Source organism: Muscardinus avellanarius (assembly GCF_963383645.1).
Source record: "Muscardinus avellanarius genome assembly, chromosome: 1".
Taxonomy (NCBI): Eukaryota; Metazoa; Chordata; class Mammalia; order Rodentia; family Gliridae; genus Muscardinus; species Muscardinus avellanarius.
The window spans coordinates 178,878,771-178,903,860 of record NC_137786.1 but is presented as its reverse complement, the minus strand read 5'-3'; the positions used below and the strand labels follow the sequence as shown (position 1 = coordinate 178,903,860).

The 25,090-nt window shown below is 56.5% G+C and overlaps 3 protein-coding genes across 4 annotated transcripts in view; 2 read left to right on the top strand and 1 right to left on the bottom strand.

The window, feature by feature from the left end:
* The window catches only part of RNF121 (ring finger protein 121), a gene marked incomplete at both ends in the record, with an annotated part of 67,505 nt that extends 65,700 nt beyond the window's left edge, over window positions 1–1,805 (top strand). The window contains 2 exons of one of the 2 annotated variants that reach the window (XM_080697980.1): window positions 147–248; window positions 1,685–1,805. In XM_080697980.1, the coding sequence (XP_080554106.1) occupies window positions 147–248; window positions 1,685–1,805 (223 nt within the window). Of the gene's footprint in view, window positions 1–146; window positions 249–1,684 lie in introns of those variants that run through there. The other variant, XM_080697979.1, reaches the window with a different exon arrangement.
* Window positions 1,806–5,167: 3,362 nt separating this feature from the next.
* IL18BP (interleukin 18 binding protein) lies at window positions 5,168–6,994 on the top strand (the record flags this gene model as incomplete). The annotated part of the gene is made up of 5 exons (XM_080689398.1): window positions 5,168–5,189; window positions 5,460–5,657; window positions 6,239–6,362; window positions 6,451–6,598; window positions 6,812–6,994. The coding sequence occupies 5 exons, from the start codon at window positions 5,168–5,170 to the stop codon at window positions 6,992–6,994; spliced, it is 675 nt and encodes a 224-aa protein (XP_080545524.1).
* Window positions 6,995–7,803: 809 nt separating this feature from the next.
* NUMA1 (nuclear mitotic apparatus protein 1) overlaps window positions 7,804–25,090 on the bottom strand; it is a gene marked incomplete at both ends in the record, with an annotated part of 38,369 nt that continues 21,082 nt past the window's right edge. The window contains 19 exons of the mRNA XM_080689392.1: window positions 7,804–7,911; window positions 8,584–8,805; window positions 8,928–9,044; window positions 9,268–9,444; window positions 9,746–9,882; window positions 10,453–10,681; window positions 11,385–11,631; window positions 12,899–13,056; window positions 13,169–13,387; window positions 13,470–13,589; window positions 15,255–15,323; window positions 16,733–16,774; window positions 17,880–21,257; window positions 21,379–21,501; window positions 23,281–23,421; window positions 23,736–23,853; window positions 23,933–24,050; window positions 24,273–24,430; window positions 24,841–24,964. Of these exons, the coding sequence (XP_080545518.1) occupies window positions 7,804–7,911; window positions 8,584–8,805; window positions 8,928–9,044; window positions 9,268–9,444; window positions 9,746–9,882; window positions 10,453–10,681; window positions 11,385–11,631; window positions 12,899–13,056; window positions 13,169–13,387; window positions 13,470–13,589; window positions 15,255–15,323; window positions 16,733–16,774; window positions 17,880–21,257; window positions 21,379–21,501; window positions 23,281–23,421; window positions 23,736–23,853; window positions 23,933–24,050; window positions 24,273–24,430; window positions 24,841–24,964 (6,005 nt within the window). The remainder of the gene's footprint in view (window positions 7,912–8,583; window positions 8,806–8,927; window positions 9,045–9,267; window positions 9,445–9,745; window positions 9,883–10,452; window positions 10,682–11,384; window positions 11,632–12,898; window positions 13,057–13,168; window positions 13,388–13,469; window positions 13,590–15,254; window positions 15,324–16,732; window positions 16,775–17,879; window positions 21,258–21,378; window positions 21,502–23,280; window positions 23,422–23,735; window positions 23,854–23,932; window positions 24,051–24,272; window positions 24,431–24,840; window positions 24,965–25,090) is intronic.

Below are 25,090 nucleotides of genomic sequence, written 5' to 3'. Positions count from 1 at the left end.
ACAGGTTCGTAGAGAAGAGGCTTGCTCACGATCACACGGCAGACAGAAGTGAAGCCACCGCTGGTGCTGAGGCGCCTGTGGACGGCCCGGCACAGGCTGGGGCTCCATCTGGCTTTCTGCCGTTTCCCTTGACCCCTGCGGTTCAGATTCCACGAGTTCTGCATCCGCGGATGGTGCATCGTAGGAAAGAAGCAGACGTGTCCCTACTGCAAAGAAAAAGTAGACCTCAAGAGGATGTTCAGCAATCCGTATCCTTTGGTCCTTTGCTAGAGTGGGTCTGGGAGAAAGTACTGGCAGTGTGACCTCGAGTCTGAGTGCTCCTGGGCCCTCCGGCCTGCCCCCAATCGCAACACGTTTGCCCTCAGTCAGACTTCCCGTCATAAGTTGATGGTAACAGCAGCTGGAATTTCTGTTTGCTCACTGTGCTGGCACTGTGTTAAAGCGCTGTACTTGTTAGCTTACTTGGTTCCCCAGCAACCTATGACCTGAATAATGTCATTTTTACAAATGAAACCGTTTATAGTTTGAGTAACTTGTTCAGGGTTATGTGACTAATGAGTGGTACCTTCCCGTGGCATGTCCCTTGCACCAGCTCTGGGCTGCGCAGGGCCTGCGGGGTCCAGGAGAGCTGAGGGACTCCCTGTCCCTGTCCACTGTGTGTGATCTGAGCCCCTGCGCTGCTGCTTCCTACCAGGCCCTTCCCACCCCACCCTCGCCCTCTTCCTTCTCTCAGCCTGTGGGAAAGTGTCTGGCCACTTCCCTGGCCTCACCCGCACTGCCGTGGGGTCCAGGGACCCGGCTTTCTCCCTTTCCTCTCCACCTTTCCTCTCCCTGTGTTCCCTGCACACCCACATGCTCGCTGTGCAAAGGACATTATGTTCCTAGGACACTCCTACAGTCCCTGAGCAGGAGCCTTTGGCCTCCCCCCGTTGAGATTAATTTCTTGGTTCATCTGGGTCTTGGTCTAGGAACAATTATAATTTTGTGGCCAGGGTGAGGCTCGGGGCTTCCCTTTGCTCTCGGGTCCTGGGCCAGGCTAATCTTTCTGGTGCCTCTGGAGGCCCCCGCAGTTTCATGAGCAGCTTTTTCTCTGCGCTTTCCTCAGAGGTGGGCTTCCTAAGGCCCTCTCAGATCCCTTGCCAGTGTTTAGATGTGAAACAAAAGGAAGGGAAGCCATGTCCAGGGCCGGCCTCAGCAGGGCGTGGTGCTCTAGCTGGGGCCTCCTTATTAATCCCTGTTCCCTTCTGGTTCTGACCTGAGCTAGACTCAGCCCCTTCCTGTATTCAGCAAACCTTTGATTTGGGACTCTAGAAGAACCTTCAGGGTTAGTTACCTTACCCCAGTCCTGGCCTTTGCAGCTGTTGTCACAGACACATTTATAGGGTGTCAGGCTGGACAGTGGCAGTCCGTCTGGAGAAAGAGTCTCCTCTGGTCATGGAGAGCCCTGTCGGCTCCTCACCTCTCCCAGGTCTGTCCCCTGCCGCACCCGGCCCCTTTGCTCTCCTGCCCCGTTCTCTGGGTTCCGCCCTTCATCCCAACATGGAGAGCAGGAGGAAGGCCGGGCGGCTTGCTTTCCTTGAGGCTCTGTAGCAGCCGAGCAGGGTGGAGGCTCGGGACCCCTGCACCATGCTGGGCAAGCTCAGCGGCTCTCGCACGCAGCCTCCGATCCTTAACGTGCTAACAGCTGGGAGAGACCCCACGTCATGTATGGGCAGCTGCTGGACTGGCTTCGATACCTGGTGGCCTGGCAGCCTGTCATCATCGGCCTGGTGCAGGGCATCAACTACATCCTGGGCCTAGAATAGTCGGGAAGGCAGCAGTGGAGAAACCACCCTCCCGCCACGGCCCTTGGGGCACCCTCCTCCCTACCCACGAAGACCTGGGTGGGAAAGACTCAAAGGGCACTTGGGCCACTCAGGACCTCTCCGCTGTGCCGGGCTGGGGAGGGTTTGTGGTGGAGAGCCGGCCAGTGGGGCTGCCAGCGGTGGGGGGCTTTTTAAAAGAAAATTATTTTGATGAATATATTTAAAAACCTTTTTTTATTGTGAAGCATAGGATCTCCCCCTCCCAGTGCCTCACCCTGCTTAGCAGGGGGGAGCAGAACCAGGATGTTTTTGGTCTAAAGGAGCCTTCTGACCTCTGTGGGCGCTCAGCTAGCCAAGACCCCCCTGCCCATTCACTCTCTCCCCTCTGAGGGCTCGAGGCTGGTCTGCTCAGTGCAGAGTCCTCCCTCCTCCCCTGTCTGGCACTCAGGAGGGGTGTCCTGCCGACTCTGTCAACCCCCATCTGGAAGCCAAAGGCTGGGCGAGACAGGTGGACCTTCACCAGCAACTTGCCCAGCAAGGGAAGCTCTGGGGCCTCTGGATTCGTTGACAGCGTGCATGGGGACAACTGGAAGAGTCAGCAGCATGGGTAGCCTGCTCCCGAGCAGGGCTGCGGTCAGCCAGGAATAGAGGCTGCCTATTTTGAGTTGGGCTTTTGAAGCCCGGAAGTGGTGACTTGTGCCAAAGGCCTCTCTGCCACGGCACTTCCTCCTTGAAAGCCTCCCTGCGTGCGTGTGCGTGAGCACGCACGCATGAGGACTATAGCGGATGTCAGCTTCCCCAGTCATCAGTGTTCCCTTAAAGCCAGCAGGGGATTCCCAGTGGGGCCTGGCCCTGTGTGAGCTGTCACTCACGCTCTTCTGAGCCTGACACCCAGGTGGTGGATGGGTGGGAGAAGGACGAGGCCTCCGGGTACAGGTCGAAGGGGGGCCTCTGGGCCGGGCCTTTGGTGCTGGGCTTGTAGGGAACATGGCCCGGGGAGGGGGGGGTGCCCCTTCAAGGGCAGCAAGAAGTGAGCAGTATCTTGTCACTCTCTCTAATAAAGCTCCGTGAGCTGGGTTGCAGCGCTGAGCATCCATCTTGCTTTCTTCCCACCTTTGCCTGGGGTCTGGGGGTGCCTGGCCTCTGGCTTCCCGTCGTCTAGGAGCTGGGCCTGGGGGAGGTCGATGCTGTCTTTCCACTGTTCCCTGCCAGATCCCTGGAGGAACCCTGGGCTCCTGTCCTGTGGCATTAGGAGCTTGGGAGCATCCCTGGGCCCCTTGTAGCCTAAGGAGGCTGTCCTCCCTACCTGCTACCACCGCCCTCCCCAGGGCCACTTGGAGCCTTGGCTTCTCCTACCCAGCCATGCTTCCCATGGTACCCACTGCTCATCCTCAGGCCGGGAATAGGGGCTTATCCTGTCCTTCCACGTTTGCCTACCCTATACCAGGCTGTGAGAAGCCAAGACCAAGACTATTTTCATACTTATCAGTCTGGAGTCCCACCACTGCCCAGTGCCCACCTCTGGTTTGGTTACATTGTAAGGTAGAGTCTTACATCCCCTTCTGCCACCCCACTGTCCTCCAGGAGGTCTGTCTCGGAAACCCCAGGTGTCTTCCCCTCCAGACCTAACTCCTGGAGGTCCTGCTGTTACCAGGGGGCAGGTGCATGCATGTGAACTAGACCCCTAGAGAAGAGGATGTGACCTTTAGTGGGAATACAAATCTGATTTTTTTATGTTCCTGGTGCATCCTTTGAGCCCAGTCCGTCTCCCTGGCTCTTATCACCTGAGACCCACAGCTCTTGTTCAAGCTTGATGTATGTCCAGTCTCACAGCCCTGGTCTTCTGCCTTCAAATACTCGCAAGACCCTGCGAGTGAGCATTGCGTGATTTTGTCTAATCCTAGTCCTGGCCCTGTCACAGCCGCAGCTCCGTTCCATCAAGTGACCAGATGAATATATTTATGATGTAGCCTCAGAGCTCCTGGGGCCAGTGCTGGGCCTCGGCCTCTTCTCGAGGAAGCGCCTTCCCCCGTGCTCAGCAACTGGCCAGTTCTCAGCTTGCCTTTGAGTTGTTGCAGGCCAAGCAGGGAAGTATTCTTGGTTTACTTCTGGTTTTTTTTTTTTTTTTTTTTGGGGGGGGTGCTCCTTCCTTTGTGCAGTATTTGAAAATGCAAGCGCTCTATCACTGAGCTACACCCCCAGCATCGTGTGGACCTCTGTGGTGTGGCACATGGGCTAGACACAGCTGCATGCAACTTTGGAAGTGCCAGAAGGGAGCGTCTGAGGAGGACTCTTCAGGACTTCGCGGGCGTCAGGTAGGGGAATCCTGGCCCACTAGTGAACCTAGACCCGTAGCCCTGGCCAACTGGTTGAGAACAAAAGTGAGGAGGGCTTATAGGGGCGGTGGGTGATGCAGCTGACCTCTGGGCTGCGCAAATGGGGAGCCTGAGAAGAGCCAGGATGGCAGTGGTTGTGCAGCCCGGGGTCCCCAGGGCCTAGTTCACACCTGGGTGACCCTGGGCTGTGGGAGATAAAAGATCCCAGTTTGGCATTGGAGAATAGGGGCCTGGCATTTACCAGGATGGGTTCTGGCCACTCTGCAGCAGCTGTCCCTTCGTGACTCAAGGCCTGCACTGGAGTCCTGGGTGAATAAAAGCGAAAGTGAAGGGAGCAGGGGGGTGGCTGCAGCTTTCCTAGGACTTCACTGCATCCTGCCCTTCCCAGAACCAGCCCTGGCGGTGGGCAGCATCGCCTTTTATAGGACTGGCCAAGATCCTAGCCCCTCTTAGAGGACCTGTCTCCCTATCTCTAATGAAGGAGTAAGATTGGAGTACATTACCTTATTAGTGTTCAAAAGAGCTGGCGTAGGTCAGATTGTCACTAGTGATAACGCAGCTTTTGTCTATATGCTGACAAGAGCTCCGCCGGCCTGTGCTAGAAGCCTTTCCTCACAGGACAGCAGTGCCTGGCAGCTCGCTGAATGTCCAGACCTACAGAGAAGCTGTGGGGTTCATAGGAAGGAGCTAGCCCTGCTGTTGAGAGGCTATGGAAGCAAAGCTGGGCATATGCCTGTAATCCCAGTATTTGGGAAGCTGAGACAGAAGGATCACAGGTTCAAACCAGCCTCAGCAACTTAGCAAGACTTAAATTACCAAGACCCTGCTTCAAAACAGAAAAACAAACAAGAACTGGGTGTAGCTTGGAAGTAGAATGCCTCTGGGTTTAATTCCCACAGCCACACAGAAAATGTGGAAGTAGCCCACATATTCTGAGAAAACATATTCTGAGACTCTATCCCTAGAGAGGAAGAAGACACAGATATATAGAGCTGAGCATACCAGCTTCTGATCGTCATCGTGACCATGAGACAGAACTGGATACCAGGTGGGACTTGGAGCTGTGTAGGGGTGGAGTGGGGTGGGTCTGGGAACAGAATGGGGTGAGCCTCAACCCCAGCCCAACTCAAGTTCCTTTAAGGTTCTGAGCACTGCGGCTCTCGCTCCAAGAGGCGTAAAGGTGGGTGAGGGGGCTCTGCCCTGACTCCCTGGCCAGAGCTGGACTCTAAACAGGCAGCAACACCATCTCTGCTCAGGTTAGGAGCCCGGATGCCGAGCAGCTCAGTCAGCTGCTGGCCTCTGACTGTCCCTTCCTCAGACCCCAGCTCTTCGTTGGTCCTGCTCCTGTGTGTCCATATCATCACCCTCCTGGTACGAGCCACACCTATACCTCAGACCACCACAGATGCCACCGCCTCAGCTGGGATCTCCAAGGGCCCCTGGCCCCCGGTGCTCCCAACAGCGAAGCGGTGCCCAGCATTGGAGGTGACTTGGCCGGAAGTGGACGTACCCCCGAGTAAGGAGCAATTCTGATGGGAGCCCGGGGGCCAGGCAGCCAGAGGGCGGACGGCGGCACAGCCTGCGCCATGTCTCCAGGCAGGCTAGCTCGGCTGTGCTCAGTATTCCTCCCCAACCCAGTGTCTCGGTATGGACACAGGCTCAGCTCCCAAGATGAAATCAAAGGAGACAGAACTTAGACTTAAGGAGTGGTCTTTGGACCTTCACAGATGTTGGCTGTGAATGGACTACCAGGCGCATCCCCTCAACCCAGAGCCTGCTTGCTCTCTGGCCACTTCAGGGCATGAAGTAGCACTGACCCCCCCCCCCCCAGCCTGGGCTCCTAGGGTCTCAGAGGCTGGGCACTGGAAAAGGTTATCCTGAGAAGGCTCAGAAGTGGAGTCCTGATGTGAACCAAGAACCCTTCCCCGCAGTCCCCATGCTCAGGCCTAGGGCCTCTCCTGGAGACAGTTGTACTTCCCCTCTCATGGGCTTTCCGGCCCAGGTGCTTGGCTTGTGCAGCTGTTGGGGGCTGACAGGTGGGCTGGGCAGAGGGAAGGCCTGCTTTGAGGAAGGGCTAACAGCCATGTGTATCCTCAGATGGAACGCTGACCCTGTGCTGTGCGGCCTGCAGCCGCTTCCCCCACTTCAGCATCCTCTACTGGCTGGGCAACGGTTCCTTCATTGAGCACCTCCCAGGCCGGCTGAGGGAGGGCAGCATGCGGTGAGGCTCGGCTCGCAGGGTGAGGCCGGTGTTGGGGGGGGGGGGGGGCTCCCCTTGCAGGCCTCTCAACTTTGCCTTCCCATTCTAGCCAGAAGCGCGGGAGCACCAGCACGCAGCTGTGGAGGGCCTTGGTGCTGGAGGAGCTGAGCCCTGCCCTGTGGAGCACCAACTTTTCCTGCGTGTTGGCAGACCCGGGGCAGGTAGCCCTGCGTCACGTCATCCTGGCCCAGCTCTGGGTGAGGAACCATGGGAAGGCCTCCAGACACAGGAGTTCTGCCTCTGTGTGGGGAAGGGAAAGGTGGGCTCTTCCAGAGCAGCCTCCAGTCTGGTGCCCACCGCTCCCCAAGGTCAGCTTGAGATGGAGACACAAGAATTAGGGAAGCATGGCCCGGAGGACCAGATGTCCTCTGTTCTTTGATCCTGACCCCAGTCTGCCTTCACTTCCCCAGGCTGAACCGAGGACAGTCCTGCCCAACTCTCAAGCTGCCTTGCCCTCTGGCTGCCCACATCAGCAGGGCCAAGAGCCAGCACCGGGCCAGCAACAGCATGGTCTTGGCCAGAGCCTGGGGCCTGCCCACCTGGAAGTGCCACAGGCCAGCAGCACCTCCCCCCGAATGCAGACTTCTGTCTAGCCCACCTAGAGCATGGCGACCTCCCACTGGTGCCCCCTGTACCCACCCTCACCTCCCTGCTGCCGAGCTCAGCGCCTGCCTGCGTTCCCAGCGCAACTCTAGAGGCCTGCCAGCACCTTCCCTTTTCCCTTCCTCACCACCCCAACTGAAGCCAGGTTGAAACGCCGCCTCTCCAGAGTCCACACGCGTGGCTCTGGCCACATTCTGCTCTGGCTTCATTTTGGATTCACGTGTTTCTCCACTTCCCAGGAAAGGGGGCAGTGGTTGCTTCTGACCCACACTCTCATTCTCAGCAGGGCTTTGGGGCCTCATAAAAGATTATTCAACAGAAACATCTTGCCATCTGCTTAGTCATTTAGGCCTCCGTTCCACTTACAGGAGGTGACATGGGAAGGGAAAGATTCCACTCAGAAGCCAGACAAAACCAAAATGAAGGGAACGGCCCCTAATGTTCCTGAGGAAAATAAGGACCAAGGGACAAAGGTAGGCTCGAGAGAGCTGAGATTTTCTCTTCCCGATCAAGGCAGAAAGGGGAGAAAAATAGATGTTATTGACAAGGCACTCAAGGGAGAAAAATAGACTTTATTTACAAGTAATAACATTTAGAAAAGATCCATCCCAACCCTTAAAAACCTTCCAATCACTCTAAATCCCACCCCAGTTCAAGTCTGGGGAAGGTGGGGTGTGAGCTGCTACTGAAGGCTGCTCCCCACCCCCGAGATCCAGGGCCATCTGTCCTGGAAAAGAACATCCTCAGGGCAGCTGCGCCCTTGGGTGGGAAGGAAGCAGGAGGCGAGGTTCCCACCAGCTCACGCCCAGTCCTGGGCTTCAAGAGCAAGGGTCCCTTCTAGTCCCAGCCACCAGGAGCTGCAGGACCCAGGGCCTGCTCCTCCAATGGTCCCTTCTAGATCCAGAGGCTGAAAGCAAAGCTGGCTGGGCCCAAGGAGCCAGTCACCCCAAGCCAGCCTCAGATCTGGTTATGATGAAGTTTATGACGAAGTGACTTAGCTCCAAGGGAAAGTCAGGAGGCAAGGCTGGGAGAGGGCCCCACACTGTCCAAGCTCCAAGCCTCCTGGGCCAGCCCTGAGAAGGCGGTGCCCAGAGACGGCACTGGTGAAGGTCCAGGTGCCAGGCGAGGGTGTGCGCAGGCGTCACTGTCTCTAGGGCTTGGCCACCACTGGCCTGGGAGCTGAGAGAAGGCACTGAGAGGGACAGAAGGAAAAGAACCAGGCGAGGTCAGCATCGGGGACACGGGGGCCACTCACTGGTACTGGCCCTTTAGTGCTTTGCCTGAAAGAGAGAAAGTCACTTAGCTGAGTAAGCTGGGGTTGCCATCCTGAACAGGCTAGCCCAGGAAAACCCTCCTTTCCCCACTCACTTGCCTGGGATCCCCTCCTTTAAAAACACCGGATACATCTAGCTTCAGGTTACTGGGCATGCCTAAGCAGCCCCAGGGGCTCCTGGGGGGATAGGGTCCCGATCTCCTCTTGTCAGTAATAAGCTGCTAGCCAGGAACCTCAGCCCCAACCCCAGAAGCCTTGGCTTGGCCCTGTGCTTCCACCAGGTCCCCTCCCTGCCAGTGCCCCCACCTTGCCCTTGGCCCGAGGGGTGGCAGTGGCTGCGGCAATGGCAGAAGCAGTGGCAGCGCTGGCCGTGGTGGTGGCGATGCGCGGGGAGCGGCGGGTGCCGCTGCGGGCACTGGGGGAGGCCTTGGACGCGGCCTTCTTCGAGGCTCCTCTCCGCAGAAGACTGTTCCCCAGCTTCTTGGGCGTGTTGAGGATGCTGAAGGCCATCGACTGGCGCCGGTCAGCCTGTGGGAGAGAGTCTCTCAAACTGGGAGCCCCACCGCTGCCTGCCAGGCCAGCCTGCGGCCCCGAAGCTCCACCAGAATGGTTGTGCTGGAGCCTCTTTGCCCCTCTGATCCCAGCCAAACCTGTTTAAGCACAGCTGCAGCTGCCTTCTTCTGGGCCTCAGTAGTGCTCTGCTTGCGCCCTTCATGTCGGTCCCTGGGAGTCATGGGGCGTGGGAAACAGCTCGTGGCCTTCTTAGACTACAGGGAAGAGGACAATTGGGCAGTAGCAAGAGGACACGCCAATCGCAAGCCAGGCGAACTTAGCCTGTTCCCCTCTCCAATTCAGCCAGAGGTCTCCCTTACCCCAGTCCTAGCCTTGCCTCAGGCCGGAGGGAAACCGCCCCTGAAACCTCTACTTCTGAAACTTGGTAACCAGAGCCCAGTGCTAAGCAGAACAAAACCAGGGGCCAGTGTCACCTACCTCTGGGGTGCCTGGGCCCTGGTGGGACTCTAAAGAGACCCGTTTGCGCTGCTGCCGGGTGGTGATGCCAGTGCCCTCGGCGATCTGGGTTGGCTGCATGCTGGCTCGGCGCAGGGTCTCCCGGGGGTCTCCGGTCTTCATCTCCTCATCTGTGATGGTGCCCAGGCTCAGAGACGGCTGCACGGGGTGGAAGACCGTCAGTGGACTGTGGCTATGAGATGGAGCCAGAACTGGGGCTGCCTCAACCCTTCACGCTCTGACGGTTGGAGCAGCTGAGACCTCCCTTCCCTTCTCTATCCACACCCTGGAGCTCCATGCGGACTCCTCTGTCAGCTCCTGCCCACTTGGTGACTGCACCAAGCTGCCGGCCATTCCATGTGGAAGTGAGAGGATGGCCCTCCTGCACAGGCCAGAGGCCCAGGCACGAGCACTCAGGCCAGGTGGGCAGGTGGCGCTGGATGCCGTGCCCGAGGCTCACCCTGGACTCCAGGGGATAGCAGGTCTTCAGGTGCGGGGGGCACACTCGGTTGCGCTGCTGTAACTCTGCAATGCGGTTCCAGTCGTCCAGCTGCTCAGGCTCATCCTGGCAGGTGCCCATGTAGAAGCTGTTTCTTCCTGTGGAGGGCAAGGAGGGTGCAACCAATGGGCTGGAGCCAGCAGGCTGCCCTGTGGCCCAGCGAGCACCCTTCTACCTACACCCGGAAGCTCAAGCCTGGGCCACCAGTGCTGCAGGACAGGAGTGAGGCACGCCGGTATTTCTATCATGGGGACTTGCTCACTGGTCTCTCCCTGGGGAGGCTGGACTATACCTTATTCACTTGCTAAAGCATGGTGCCTCACACCAAGAAAATTAACGGAGGGACCAGAATTAATTCCTAAGGCAGTATCTGGAGCCTCCAAGGAAAGTCTGGCCACGTGGCCCTCCAGCAGCCCATCAGTAGTTCAATGTGGCCTGGAGGACTCCTGGAAGGCAGCTGTCACTACCACACCAGGGATCTCAGAGCCCTTACGGAGTGTGCCCGGCTCAGACTGCACCGCCCTGGACAGGCAGGCCTGACACTGCAGAAGGGAGGTGGTGCTGGCGCAGGAAGGGAGCAAGGAGGCCAGACTTGGGTTGATTAAAAACTCGCCTCTTCCCTGTGGCAGGATCCACTCTAATTTTGGGGGATGGCTAAGTCGTCTTACCTGGTGGGGCCCCGCTGGACACCCTGGCCTGGGAGCGGCGAGCAGAACTGCGCGTGGTGGGCCTGTAGCCAGGCAGGCTGAGCAGAGCCGAGTTGCCGTCGTCCGGAGAGCCCAGGCGGGCTAGGGACTGGGTAGAGGAGGTGGCTCGCAGGCCGGCCTGGGATGCAGGGGCAGACTGTGTGCTGTAGAAGGAGGAGTTGGCACTGTCTGGCTCCTCCACATCAAGCTTCTGGAAGAGACAATGAGTCACTACAGGGGCTGGCACTACAGAGCTGCCTCTCACTGCCCACAGAAGCCCCGGGCCCACAGCATGTGCCTATGGTTCCCACGCTGCCCTGCACTTCTGCAAGCGGGCCTTGCGAGGACACCTGTGCAGGCGCCGAGCCTGGCAACTGTCCTGCCCGCTGTCTTAAGTCTGCTACCTACAGTTATCAGTCTGCTTCAGGGTGAGGTGCCACTAAGCGACCCCAAATCATGCAGCCTGGAAGCCGCACCTCCTGAGCTAGAGCCAGGCAAAGCCTGCAGCCTCCACTGTCCTCAGTCCAGGGCTCCTGGGGCCCCAAGTCTCTTCTAGAACTTCTCTAGGTTTTTTGGTGGAAGTCGTCTCTCCTGCTTCCGCTCCCCAACCTCTTCCACAAGAGGGCAAGAACCCAGAGCCCAGCAGGCAGGGCCGTGCTGAGGCACAGGACGAGCTTCCACCTGTTTGCGCCTTGTGCCCGCGGTCAGTGCTGCACACAGGGAGAACACTGGAGTCAGGAGGCGGGGCTGATGCCAGCCCTGCCCTCCCTACACAAGGGCACCTAGGCAAGTCTGCCCTTCTCAAGACCTCAATCACAGGGACTGGTTGTCATCCCTGCTTGTTCCCGACCCGGGACCTGGTGGAAAGATGCCTTTGAAGGGGAGTGAGTGTTACTCTCCTGTAGCAGCCTGACCTTGGTCATGGTGATGTTGATGATTTGTGTGGTACGCCGGCGAGCAGACCGGGTCTTACGGCCCGAGTCCAGGAAGACGTCCCCCAGGGAGTCCAAGCTGCTCTCCAGGGGGGCCTGACCCCGGGCAGGGATGGGGGTAAAATAGAGACTCTCCAGGGACTCCACCTTGGGAGGCAGGCGCTGGGAGATGGGTGAAGCTGGCTCTCCAGGGACACTTGTGCCATCTGGCTGGGTACGATGCAGCTTGCTGTGGGAAAGAGAACTGCTGAGGTGTGGTTTCTGAAACTAAGAAGGCATTTTGTCTTTGCTCCAAAGTGGCCATTCCCTACAATTATTACAACCAGAGGCGATCAAGCAACCGTCTCTCAGATGCTCAGAGGGACACAGAAAAGCCCTTGACCTGGGTTCCTTCCACTCCACTCCTGGGTCTCTGCCTTAGCCCCACCAACACCACGTGACTCCACAATGAAGAGGCCCCGCCTAGCCAGTCTTTCTCCTGCACCGCCCCTCAGGGAGTGGGCAGAGCCCTCCCGGCCAAGCCCAGTCACTCCTATGCAGCTCTCTAGCCACACCCGTCTCCATGCACCTGTCCTTCCTTGGCCAGCCTCATATGCCCTCACCTAGACTCTAGAATGGCATCTGAGAGAGGCAGCAGAACGGGGACAAGCAAGGACTCGGGCCAGGCTCAAACCCGAGCTCCACCACTGTGGGACCTTGGGCGAGTGACTGCCCCTCTGTGCCCCAGTTCCATCTGTTAAAGGAGATACAATAAATAGAAAGGGGGGTGTTGGGGAGAAATACGTAGTTATCAGTGTCACAGCTGCTTAGAACAGCAGCACACAGTAAGTGCAATGTCACTGTTCAATAAAACAGTAAATGTGTTTCCAATCTTACCTTCACAGGCTATCAGAATAATCTTTCTAAAATGCAAATCCAGCCATGAACTCCTTAATTCCTATCCTTCTGAGGTTCCCAATGCCTTTAGGATCAAGTCTAAATGCCAGCTTCCAAGGGGGAGCCCGGCCTGGCTCCAGCCCAGCGGTTCCTCCCCCACCGTAGCTCCCAAGGCACTGCACTCCTCTTTACTGTGTCACATGCACCCCTGGAGTCTTTCAAGACTCAACAAGAACAACCTCCTCTAACCCTCTCCGGACCACTTGCTTCTTTTTATTCCCACTCTGCTCTACCCTAACCAGACACCTAGCCACACACTTTTTCTTTATCCTCCTCTAAGAATAAACTTCCAGCTGGACATGGTGGCTCATGCCTGTAATCCCAATGATTCAGGAGGCTGAGGCAGGAGGATCCCAAGTTCAAAGTCAGCCTGAGCAACTCTAGGAGACCTTATCTCAAAATGAAAAATAAAAAAGGGGCTGGAGGTGTATGGGGGTATAGCTCAGTGGTATAGCGCCCCTGGGTTCAATCCCGTTATAAAAATATATATGAATATATAGCCTGCCCAACAGCAGCTGCTCAGTTAACCATAATCTTAAGGTGGAGGGCTGCCTCCTGACCTGGTGATACTGAGGGGGGTCCCCTCCTCCAAGCTCAGATCCAGGCTGTCGATACTCAAGTCCAGCTGCGGTTTTGCCTGGGGCTCACGGCTCTTTAAGGTGTCAGTTGTCACCTGGAATTTACCCAGGTCTCGAAGCTGCTGGTCTGCGTGGGCAAGCTGGGAAGGAGAAAGACGGCAAGGAGTTTTAAGGCAAGGGTAGGTTTGGAGAGGAGGGCAGAGGGGTCCAACAGGACAGGGGTAAGGTGAATCTGTTCAGCCAGATGCTTACCTGTGCCTCCAGGCTACGCACCTGGGCAGTAAGTTGGCGGCAGGTCTGTTCAGCCTCCTTGGTCTTCAGCCCAGCCTGCTGCAGCTCACGGCCCAGGCGCTCAGCTTCAGCGCGCAACTCCTTGTTCTCCTTCTGCAGCTGCTCCAGGCCTCGCAGCTGCTCTTGAAGCTCTTGGTTCTGCTGCTTCTTGGCATCGTAATGGGTCTTGGCTTTCTCCATCTGCCGGGCAGAAGGGTGTGTAGGGTGTGGCAGAGCCTAGAGGGCGAGGGAGGGCAGAGGGGACCAGTGCTGGGCTCCTCACCTGCAACTTGTAGTGCTCAGCTGCTTGCTCCTTCTGGCTCAGCTGGGCCTGGAGCTCATTCAGCTGGGCCTGGAGGCGCTGGGCTTCCTGCTGGCTCTCACCTCCCTGGGCCTGGAAAGCCTAAGGAGGAAAGCCAACCAGGAGGATGGGCTGAATCTGACCTACCCTAGCTGCTCTGGCTCCACAAGTGCTTCAGACCACTGCATTCCCCTCGGGATCCCCACACACACACTCCTCCCAACTTCAGCCTACAGATACCATATGTCCTTGAGGTTCACTTCTGTGGAAACTTTCCTGACCAAGCTCACACCATCTGCTGGCTCTCTGACAGTTGTGACAATCCTATTTTTGCCTCTGAGACCAGGCACTAAGTATCTCATCCTTTTTCCTTGCATACAATCATTTCAAAGAGGGGCACAGAGCATCCTGGGTGTAGAGGGTGGTGCCAGGCACTTGGCATATGAATTCCCTGGTCATATGACCAGGCCACAGTGACTAAAGGGCAGAATAAGACCTGAACTCGTCCACCTAACTCCAAAGGCTGTGGGGTCTCATCTGTGATGCCCAATACCTCCTTAGAGCAGGTCTGCATCTGTCCGCCCACAAGGCCAGCAGCTGCTCGGTTTGCTGAGACACTGAATAGAAGCATCCCACTCTTGCCTCTCCCTTATCTAGCTCAGGGCAAGCCCCAAAGGAAGCATAGAAACACATTTATCATGAAATCATGGCAGCATGGAGCCTATGGGAAAGCGAGCAGAAGAAATGCAGCTCTGAGCTCCCTGCACCAACAGCTTAGTGAGTCCCAGCAGCACTAGCACCCAATTCCTGAGCCCCTGACTCAAGGCTCTGCAGTCTTGAGCTACAAAAAGCAAATGCCAGAGCAAAGAAGGTGGCGTGGTTGAAAGCATTAAGAACAGGAAGTGCATGTGCTAACCCATGCTACTGACACTCTGAGCCAGAGACCCAGACCCGCACTGCTCCACAGAACTGCCTGGGAAGATGAAACCTCCTCCGTGAGCACTGTCCAGCACGGCACCCACTCACTCGCCACATCTAACTCCTCAGTGGGAAGGTGTGACTGCGGAGCTAATTTTTTTGTGTGTGTGGTACTGAAGATGGAACCCAGGGACATTCTACCTAAGCTACACCCCCAGCTCTATTTTTTTATTATTTTTTTTTTGTTTTTTTTTTTGGGGGGGGGTGGTACTAGGGTTCCTGGAAACCCTTCTACCTCCAGGCTACACTCCCAGACCTATTTTTATATTTTTATTTGGAAACAGGTTCTCTTAAGCCAGCACAGCTGGCTTTGAACCTGCGCGATCCGCCAGTCTCCGTCTGCCAAGCGCGGGGATTGCAAGCACACACCACCATGCCAGCTTATTCTTTATTTTGAAACAAGGTCTAAGTTGCAGAGGGCCTACTTAGCTAAGACTATGTTTGAACCTGCAATCCTCCTGTCTCAGCCTCCCAAGTACTGGGATTACAAGCGTGCACCACCACGCCCAGCTGAATTTTAAATTTTATTTAATTTAAATATAAATTTAAAAAATAACAGGTAACTAGCAGCTGCAGTAGACAGTGAAAAGTGTAGAATAGGGCTCTGGGTCTTCCCATGAGAGGTCCCACAAGGCACATGTTGGGCTTGTGAGCCACAGAAGGTGGCCTGAGGCTGCCAGGCCCCTGGGGCGCCTCCTCTGCCCTGGCTCCCTAAGGACTGAGAGCACTCTCCTCCCCCATCATTAGTCTGAGACAGCCAGCAGCCAGGCCATCGCCCAGCTATCCCACCTTCAGCTTCTGCTGCTGCACCTTGCTGGCTTGGTCACAGTCGGCCAGCTTCTTACTCAGTTCTTCCACCTGGGGAGGGGAGAGCAGACAACACTCAGGGAGGGTCCAGGCAAACCAGGGAGTTTCCCAGCCCACTCTCCCCACCCCTGGTTCTGGAATGAGGTCAGGCCCTTTGGCCTCCACTGAAGAAACAGCCCACTGCTCAGGCTGGCAGGCAGGCCTGTGGGAGGTGGCCCACACAGGCCTTGCCAGGGCCGCCTGCCCATGTGAATTCTAGCCCAGCCTGCTGCCACCAGAGCCGGCACAGTGACCTGAGGGCGCTGCTGCCCCTCAACCACCCAGCTGCTGCCACCTTCCCAAACTGGGCGGGCACAGGGGACTTTGGCCGCTGGTCTAGCAGACACGGTCAATGGAAACCCATCTCTTCTCCCTCCCTCCCAGAAACTGCCAAAGCAAAGCGCCCAGCTGCTCAGACCTCTCCCCAGTCTCTGTGGGCTGTTAGGCTGGTGCAGCAGCGTGGCCACTGTGGTTAGCATGGGGGGACAGACCGCTGGAAGACAAGAGCAGGGCAACACATGTACTCCAAGCTCCCCCACTCCCACAGAGGACGAGGAAAGGGAGGAAAGGGATGAGAAGAACTGAAACAGCCACAAGCGTCCCAGCTCCTCCAAGCATTCTGGGAGTTCGGGCATGACCAGGCGCAGAGGGAGAGGCAGGGCTCCATTGCTAACTGTTTGCTTTCCAATTTGATTATTCCCCACCATCTCAGGATCCTTGGAGGAGGTGACAGGAAGAACGAGGGGGGGGTGCTTTCACTAAACACCAGCTCTACAGGCACGATATCCCAGGAGCACAGAGATCTTCTTGAGAGGGATGCAGCCAGTCCAGGTGACCCATCTGGTGCAGAACCCTCTGCAACGCTCAACCTTGGCTTCCTGCTCTAGACGGCTCTATGCTGCGCATGGAGTTAAAAGTCCCAGAGTGTGGATGTGCACCTGAGCCTACCGCCCTCCCTCATCCTGTGAGCGCTGTCTTCACATCACCTGTATGCCCAAGATACTTCCACACTCTTGAGGGAAAAGGGCTCTGTGTTAAACAAGGCCTTGGGTAACTCTGCTACTCTTTTGAGTATCTCTAACTAGAAATAGGACTTAAGAGGTTCTGGAATCATTGGACTGAGTCTGTCACTGGTTCAGGCCCAGGAAAGATGAAGCCTATGCTACCCGTTGTCCCTGACAGGCAGATGAGAGAAAGCAAAGAAAGTGGAGAGGCCGACCTGGGATGGGTGGGATGAGGCCTGAGAGGGCCCACCACACTGCACTCCTGGGCAGCCTGGGCCCGGATTCCAGGGCTTGACCCTGCCCCCTTCACAAACAGTTCACAACGGGAGCTGGCGGAGGCAAGCTGCAGCCGGGGTCATGCACCGAGACTGGTCACCGCTTAAGCAGCCAGCATTTATCAAGGACCCCAGGCATTACCTGCTTAGTCTGCTCTCTCTGAAATACCTCTAGCTGTTCCACCTGTGCATGGAGGAGGAGCAATGGAGACAGTGAGACGGGGCTGAGGGGCGTTAGCCTGCTGCAGGCTGACCTCACCGGGGCTCTGGTACTTTCTCTTGGGGACTACTTACAGTAAGTTATTTTAGGGGGAAAGGGTACTGGGGAATTGAACCCAGCGGTGTTCTATCTCTGGGCGACATCCCTAGCCCTATTTTATTTAATTAATTAATTTCTGGTGGTACTGGGGATTGAACCCAGGGGCATTCTACCTCTGAGCTACATCTCCAGCCCAATGTTTTATTCTTTATTTTGAAATAGGGTCTAAGTTGAGCAGGACCTCCCTCACTAAGTAGCTGAGGCTGGCCATGAATATGAGATCCTCCTGTCTCAGCCTCCCAAGTACTGGGATTATATGCGTGCACCACCATGCCCACCTTAATTTTTAGTCTGGAATAGATACTAAGTTGCTGAGGTTGACTTTGAATCCTTAATCCTCCTGTCTCAGCCTCCTTCATACTGGGATTGCAGATGTGTGTCACCATCTTGGCTTTACTTATAATAAGGTTTTAAATGTTAGTTTGGCTTCTTCTAGTCCCCAGTGGCTCTTGAGGCCTCCAGTGCAGGAGTGCCTCTACAAAAGGCTGGTGGTGAGCTGGGTGTGGTGGCACATGCTTGTAATCCCAGCACCTGGGAGGCTTAGACAGGAGGATCACACAGGTTTGAAGTCAGCCTCAGCTATATAGTGAGCCTCTCAACAACTTAGTGAGACCCTGTTTCCAAATAAAATATAAAATAGGTCTGGGAGAATAGCCCAGAGGTAGAAGAGCCCCTGGGTTTCACCCCCAGTACCACAAAAAAAAAAAAAAAGAAAAAAGAAAAAAAAAGGCTGGTGGTCATCACAACTTGGCTCTCCAGGACAGAGCTTTCAGGGAAAGGAAGGCCACAGATATTTTCTTTAGGACAAGAGGAGCAACAGACCTCTACCAGCCACCTCTCCTTTTCTGCCACCCAGGGAGCAAGGGAAGGCAACACCGCACTGTGGGAGCCAAAGGCTGCAGGGCGCAAAGAACAATGTCCCACCCTCGCAGGTCTGGATCTCAGGGTGCTGTTGAGCCAGGCACCTTACCTGGGCAGTAAGTTTTTGCCTCTCCTCTTGGAACCGCTGCCTCTCCTCTAGGACCTTCGCCTTGGCACCCTCGTACTTGGCGGTCATCACCTCCAGCTCCCGGGCAGTGCTCTGCGCCTCCCGCTGCATCTCGGCCAGGCGAGTCTCAGCATCAGCACGCACAGCTGCCAACTCTTGGACATACTTCTCCCGGGCCTGGTCCAGCTCTACTTCCAGGAACTGCCGGCCAAGGTTGGCCCGCTCACCCAGACCCCGGTTCTCCTCTGCAAGCAGGCCATGAGCCTTCTTCAACATGCTCAGCTGCTCTGCGTAGCTGGCCTTCTCTGCCCGTAGCTGCTGAGCTGCTCGCTCTTGCTCTGCTACCTTTTGCCGCAGGGGCACCAGCTCTCCAAGCTCCCGCTGGGCCCGCATCAACTCTGCCCGCAGCCCACCGGCCACCTGCTTGCTCTGCTCCAGCTCCTCCCGGTGCCGCTTCTCGGCAGCTGCCTGCTCAGCCTGAAGCTGTTGGCAGAGGTGCTTGGCAGGCAGCAGCTCGCTCACCAGGGCCTGAGTGCTGGTGTGCTCCAGCTGCAGGGCAGAGAGGGCCTGCTCCTTCTGGAAGAACTTCTCCTGCCAAGCCTTCAATTCTTGGCCAAGCTCCTCGGCTCGCTCTGCCTGTGAGGCCAGCTCCTGCCGTAGGTTCTCAGAAGCCACGCGCTGTTTCTCCACCTCCTCCCGGAGGCTCTGTACCTCCTCCCGAAGAGCAGAGCTGCGTTCCGCGGCTCTGGCACTGCTGCTGGCCGTTTCTGCCTGGAGCAGGCGCAGCCTCTCTTCCAGTTTCTGGCTCTTCTCTGACTCGGCTATCACTAGCCGCTTTAGTTCTTTGCTCTCTCCTTCCTTCTCTAGGACCTGGCGGTTCAGGATGGACACCTCCTCCTCCAAGCTGCTGATAAGACTGCTTTTTCTCTCTGCCTCCTGCTGGCTGCGGGCCACCTGGGCCTTCCACTCCTCCTCGACTTTGCTGTGGTCTTGGGTCTTGGTGCGGAGAGTGGCCAGCTCCCTCTGGGCTGAGGTTGAGGCAGCCTGACTGTGTCCCAGCTCCCGGGCTGTCTCCTCCAGCTGGCCCCGCACAGCCTCCAGGGCCCTGTCCTGCTCAGCCCGGGCGGCGCGCTCAGACTCCAGGCTGCGTGCCAGGCCGTCAGCCTGCTCCTGCCGCTGGCGGCACTGCTGCTCCAGCTTGCTCACCTCTGCTCGCAGCACTTCCAGCTCCGAGCCTCGCGAATCCTTCTTTCCAGCAGCCTCTGACTGGGCTCCTGAGCCAGAAGCACCCTCTCCACTGGCTATGCCCACAGCCTGCTGGTGCTCCTTCTCCTTCTTAGCCAGCTGTGCCTTCAGCTGCTCCACAGTCTGCTGAAGCTCCCTCAGCTCCCTTCTCTGGGCTGCCTCCTGCCCAAGAAGCTCAGCTAGCTCCTGGTCTTTGCCCTCCTTTTCTGACAGGGCCTGGGCCAGCGCCTCTTGTAGGGTAGCAAATTCCACGCGCTGCTCATTAAGGGCGTTCTGCAGCCGCATCTCCAGCTCTGCCTTGGCTGCCTTCTCCAGGGCAAGGTCAGCTTGGGCCTGGCCCCGCTCCTGGGTCAGCCGTGCCACCTCCCTCTCCTGCTGCCCGCGCTCCTCCTGCTGCTGCCCCTGGCTCTCCATCAGCGCTGCCCGCAGCCTCTCCAGCTCGCTGCCCATTTGCTCAGCCTCCCGCTCCATGGCCTCTAGTGCCGCCTGGGTACTGCAGAACTGCCGTCCCTGCTGCTCTTCCGGCCACTCAGACTCTCGGTCACTGGCTCTCGCAGGCTCCTTGAGTAGCTCGCGGGAGGGTGTTTCCTGCTGCTCATCTGCCTTGCGCACCAAGGCCTTCAGGCGAGCTGCCTCCTTGCTGGTGGCAGCCATCTTTTCTTGCAGAGTGGAGAGGTCATCTGCCAGCTTCTGAGCCTTGACCTCCTTTTCCTGGACCTGCTGGTGGGCTCTTGCTAGGCAGGCCTGGAGCTGAGTGATCTCACTCTGCTGCCGGCCGATCTGCAGCTCGCTGTGGGCCTCTATCCCTGCCATCTTCTCCTTTGCCTCCTGCAGCTCTTGGCGTGCCTTCTCACACTCCTCCTTTAGGGTCATCAGCTGTTCCTGGAACACAGCACCGTACTGTGCCTCCTCTTGCTGTCTGTCCTCATACCTCTCCCGCCAGGTGGCCACCTCCTTGACAAGCTGCTCACACTCACTCTCAGCCCTGTGCTGGGAGGCCTTGGCCTCTGCCAGCTCCTGCTTCAGGGCTTCAGTCTCAGCCTGATGGGTCTCCCCAAGTTGCTGGAGTCGGGCCTCCAGGCCCTTGCGCTCTACCTTCTCTTCTTCCAGCTCCTTCTGTCCCCGCTTATGCTGCTCCACCAGGTTTCGGGACTCTGCCTCCAGCTCCGAGACCCGGCGCTGCTGCTCTTTCAGGGCATCTGCAGCCCGGCGCTTCTCCTCTTCAAGGCTGCCCTTGGTGGTCTTCAAAGTCTCCTCGAGGGTCCGTTGGTGCTCTTGGGCCGTCCTCTTGCTTTCTGTTGCTTTTTGCTGCTCAGCCTTCAGCTGGGTCTCTAACGCTGCCACCTGAGCCTGGGTCTCACGCCGCTCCTGCTGGACTGCCTCCACACAGGCATGGAGTTTCTCCAACTTCTGGCTCAGCTCTGCCTTCTCTTGCTGGGCCTGTGTCACGGACGTCTGGGCGCTGTCTCGTGCTTCATTAGCAGCCTGAAGCTGCTGTTGCAGAACCTCTAGGTCGGCAGCCTTCTTCTCCAGTGCCTCCAGCTGCTGGTGGGCTGTATCTCGCTCCCTTAAGATGGCCTCGCGTGCCTGGGCAGCAGTGGCCAGTTGCTGGGCGTGATCCTGCCTGGCTGCCTCTTGCTCCTTGGCTGCCTCTTCCAGTTGCTGCTCCTTTTGCTTCAGGCTGCTGCTCAATTGCTCCACCTGGTGGCGGAGGCCTTGGGTAGCCTGTTCTTGCTGCTGGAGGGTCTGGGCTAGCTGGGCCTGCGCCTTTTTGGCCTGCTGCTTCAGGTTGGCCAGTTCTTGATCTTGCTGCTGGAGGGTGGCATTGAGCGTGGTGAGCTCCGTGGTCAGAGAGGTCACCTGGGCAGTCAACTGGGCCCTCTGAGCCTGAGAGGCCTGCTCCAGCTCCTCCTTGGCCTGGCCAAGGTTGGAGACGGAGCTCTGCAGGTCAGCAATCAAGCTGGCTAGCTGCTGCTTTTCTTCTTCAAAGCGACCCCGTTCGGCAAGCAGCTGGGCTTCCTGCTTGCTCCGCTCACTCTCCAGAGCCTCCACCCTGGCTTGGAGCTGGGTGTTGCTTGTAGCGAGAGTGGAGGCCTCTTGCCTCAGGGCTTCCAGCTGATAGGATAAAGAGAAAGGGATCAATATGGCCCCTCAGCCAGCCTGCCCCTGGGAACCAAGACAACAACGAGGAAGCGCCCAGCCACAGGTCTCACCAGCCACTCCTGTGCAGTCCTACCTGCAAGATGTCACCCAACACCTCGCCCTTCTCCTGGGGTGGGTTCTCCCGCAGCTGGGCCAAACGTTCTTCAAGCTGTGAAAGTTTTCCCTGGAGGATTTCATTCTTTTCCTCAAGGCATTTCTGGGAATAAAGAGTGGAAAAAGGTGGAACAGGCACTAGATGACCACACAGGCCCTCATGAACACTCACAAAGGGTGTGACCCTACCGTCTTAGTACCAAGATCTTCTTATGCCCTGGCCTGGGAGGGACCTGGCTTCCTAGCCCCGGTTCTAGAGCTGAATTAAGACATACTGTGAGCTATTTACCACTTCTCTAAGGGTACAGAGATCACTTCCAAATGCATTACTATACTCCCTTCCTCAGAGCCTTGACTCCCAGATTACCCAAACAATGGCCTGTCTAAAAGTAGCCCCACTCCACTCCCCCACCATTGTTGGTTAGGCATTAGGCACTGCTAGGCACATCAATGAATTCTCAATCCACTCACAAGTCTGGGAGGGAGGGAGGGAGGGAGGGAGGGAGGGAGGGTGGGTGGGTGTGTGTGTGTGTGTGTGTGTGTGTGTGTGTGTGTGTGTGTGTTGCAGTACTGGGGATTGAGCCCAGGAGAATTCTATCTCTGAGATATACTCCCAGCACTCCCCCACACACCTTTTTTTTTTTTGGCACAGTACTGGGGATGGAACCCGGGGGCATTCTACCTCCAAACTACATTCCCAGCCCTATTTTTTTCAATTTGTCTCCTCTGACAAGTTACAAGACAAGACAAACATTCAGTTTGCCTGAGTTTTTTTTTTTTTTTTCTTTTTTTGGTGGTACTGGGGTTCCTGGAAGCCCTTCTACCTCCGAGCTACACTCCCAGACCTCTTTTTACATTTTATATTTGGAAACAGGGTCTCCTAAGCCAGCGCGTGCGGCTGGCTTCGAACCTGCGCGATCCTCCTGTCTCTGCCTCCCAAGCGTGGGGATTACAAGCGTGCGCCACCACGCCCAGCCTTGCCTGAGTTTTAAAAGGTTATTTCCTTTGCCCCTCTTGAATGACCAATAAAGACATAAGTCCAATTGGCAAAGTTTTTGAAAGGGGAGACACCTATTTTTTTTTTTTTTTATTATTCTTTATTTTAAAACAGAGCCTCACTGAGCCACAAAGGGCCTAAGTAGCAGAGGCTATCTGCGAACCACAATCCTCCCGTCCCATCCTCCCAAAATGCTGGGATTACAAGCATGTGACACAGCCCTGCCTTCTTCTTCTTTTTTTTTTTTTTTTTTTGAGTATCACTATGTTGTGAAGGGACTCACGAGGTAGCCAGGTTAAACATATACCATCCTCTGGTCTCAGCCTCCCAAGTACTAGGACTATAAGCATGCATCACCATGCCTCGTTTACTATGCCTCTTTTATAGAGACAAGAATCTGATGTTAAGTGCCTCGCCCAAGAGCTACATGGCTAACACATGGCAGAGCAACAATAACAGAGGTTGAACATCCCCAATCTGGAAATCTAAAATCCAAAATTTCCTGAACTCCAACAAGATGCTCAAAAATTTTGGGGTTTTGGAGTCAGAAACGGTGGCATATGCCTATAATTCCAGAACTTGGGAGGCTGAGACAGGAAGATCACAGGTTCAAGGCCAGCGAGTGGTAACTTAAACCATTTCAAAATAAACCATAAGTCAGGCGTGGTGGCACACACTTTTAATCCCCGTGCTTGGGAGACTGAGGCAGGAGGATCGCACAGGTTCAAAGCCAGCCTCAGCTACACCTTTCCATCACAGCACACTAGGAAACCTGAAGAGAAGGCAGCTTGCTTCCCGAAGGCCCAGCAGAGCAGCGTGGTAAAGTGAACTCGGCTCTGCAAACGGGGTCCGGCCCGTGGCCCTGCCTCCCCTGCAGAAGGTTACCTTGTCCTGCTGGGCTGTGTTGAGCTCCTTCTCCAGCTGGGCCCGCTTCTCCACCCACTCCTGAGTGGCCTTGCTGTGCTCCTCTGTCAGCTCGTTGAGGGCTCCCTGTAGTTGCTGCAGGTGACTGGCAAACTCCCGCAGCTGAGGTGAGAGGAAGTCCCATCACCCAGGGCCAAAAATGGCATACCACTCCCGCCTGCACCCAGAAGTGCAGGGGCTGGGAGCCTCCTATGGTGTGTCCCCACTCTTGAACCAATCACAGCCAATAACAGCTCTAATTCAGAACTATACTAAAACCTGAAGGCCACAACACAACACACTGGCAGCAGCCACTTATGGGACAAAGAAGGGGCAAAGAATAAAGGTCTCGAGAGATTGACACCTGACCCGGCTGCTGGGACAATCTTCTCTACCAGCCCTGAGAGGCCTCCACGCATAAGCCAGCTCCCCCTCACCTTAAAGGAAAGGTCCCCATTCTCCTCAGAAAGCTGGTTAATCTTGCGGTCCATCTGGCCCTTCTCCATCTTCAGGTCCTGGCACTGCTTCAGAGTCTCATGCAGTCGAACTGTGAGGCTACAGGGGAGGCGAGTGATGAGGAGCGCGCTCCTAGAGGGGCAGGAGGTCCTGGCAGCAGGGAGGAGGGCAGCGGTACCTCTCATTCTTGCCACGTAGCTCCTCGAGCTCCCTGGGCTCCGGCGGGCTGGCGGCCTGCTTCTCATTCAACAGAGCGAGGCGGTCAATGCGCTGCTGCATCATGGAGATTTGCGCATCTGGCCCGGAGCAGGAGAGGAGGGGAGGAGAGTCAGCACAGAACTATGGGAGCAGGGAGAGGAGGATGAGGCGCAGTGTCTAATCTACAGGAAGGGAAAACCCAGCTTCCTGGAGGTCAGCCTGACCCTCGGCCCAGGACCGAACTCTTATTAGGTTTCAGAGCCAGCAGAGGGATATGGGGTGCTACCCATTCCTCACTCCACAGTGAGCCAGACACCTACCCTTCTCAGTGAGGAGCTTGCGGCTCTCGGCCAACTCCAGCTCCAGCTCATCCCTGTTGTTTCTCTCATCTGCAAGCTGTTTCTTCAGCCGTCTCATCTGGAACTGGGGTGTCTGCAGGATGTCGCCCATGGGAGAGGCTGGAGAACCTGAGAGGAAGCTGAGGAAGGAGATGCAGGGTTGGTGTGAGCACTGGTCGGGAGCCCTTGCACCTGAGTTCTGTCTGCAGTGCTACTTTTCTCCTCCCTTCTCTGTGCTTTAATTTCTTTGCTGGGGGAAGAGGAGTGATATTCTCCTTCCCTCTATGGAATGAAAATGAGAGAAGGGAGTTTATCTATCGTAGTCTCCAAGGAAGAAGGGAATTCCATAAACAGGGAACTGCCTTTGAGGAAGGCCTGACCACGAGAGACCCCAACCAGTTCCAGGTCATATGAGGAAATCCCAGATCTGAAGCACACTCCGAGTGCTCCCTGAGGATGAAATCGCTCAACAGAGTGGCCTCTCGAAGGCAAGATCTGAGGACTGGATGGAGGCTGAGACCCCTCCCAGGAGAAGCGGCACAGGACATACTTGTTCCCACTAGAAGAGGAGGCAACCTTCTGTAGCTCTAGGAAGCGAACCTCTCCTTTGGCCTGGTGGCTGGGTGGGGAGAGGTCTTCAGAGATCGTACTGGAACAGGTAGAAGAAACAGGAACTAGAGGTAAGAAGTAAACAAACAAGCCAAGTAGTTAGTGATAGAGTGAGCGATCTGCACCTTTAACAATGTGAGGGCTCACCTTCCGCAGGTACAAATCCATGGACACGCACACGTCAACTGCAG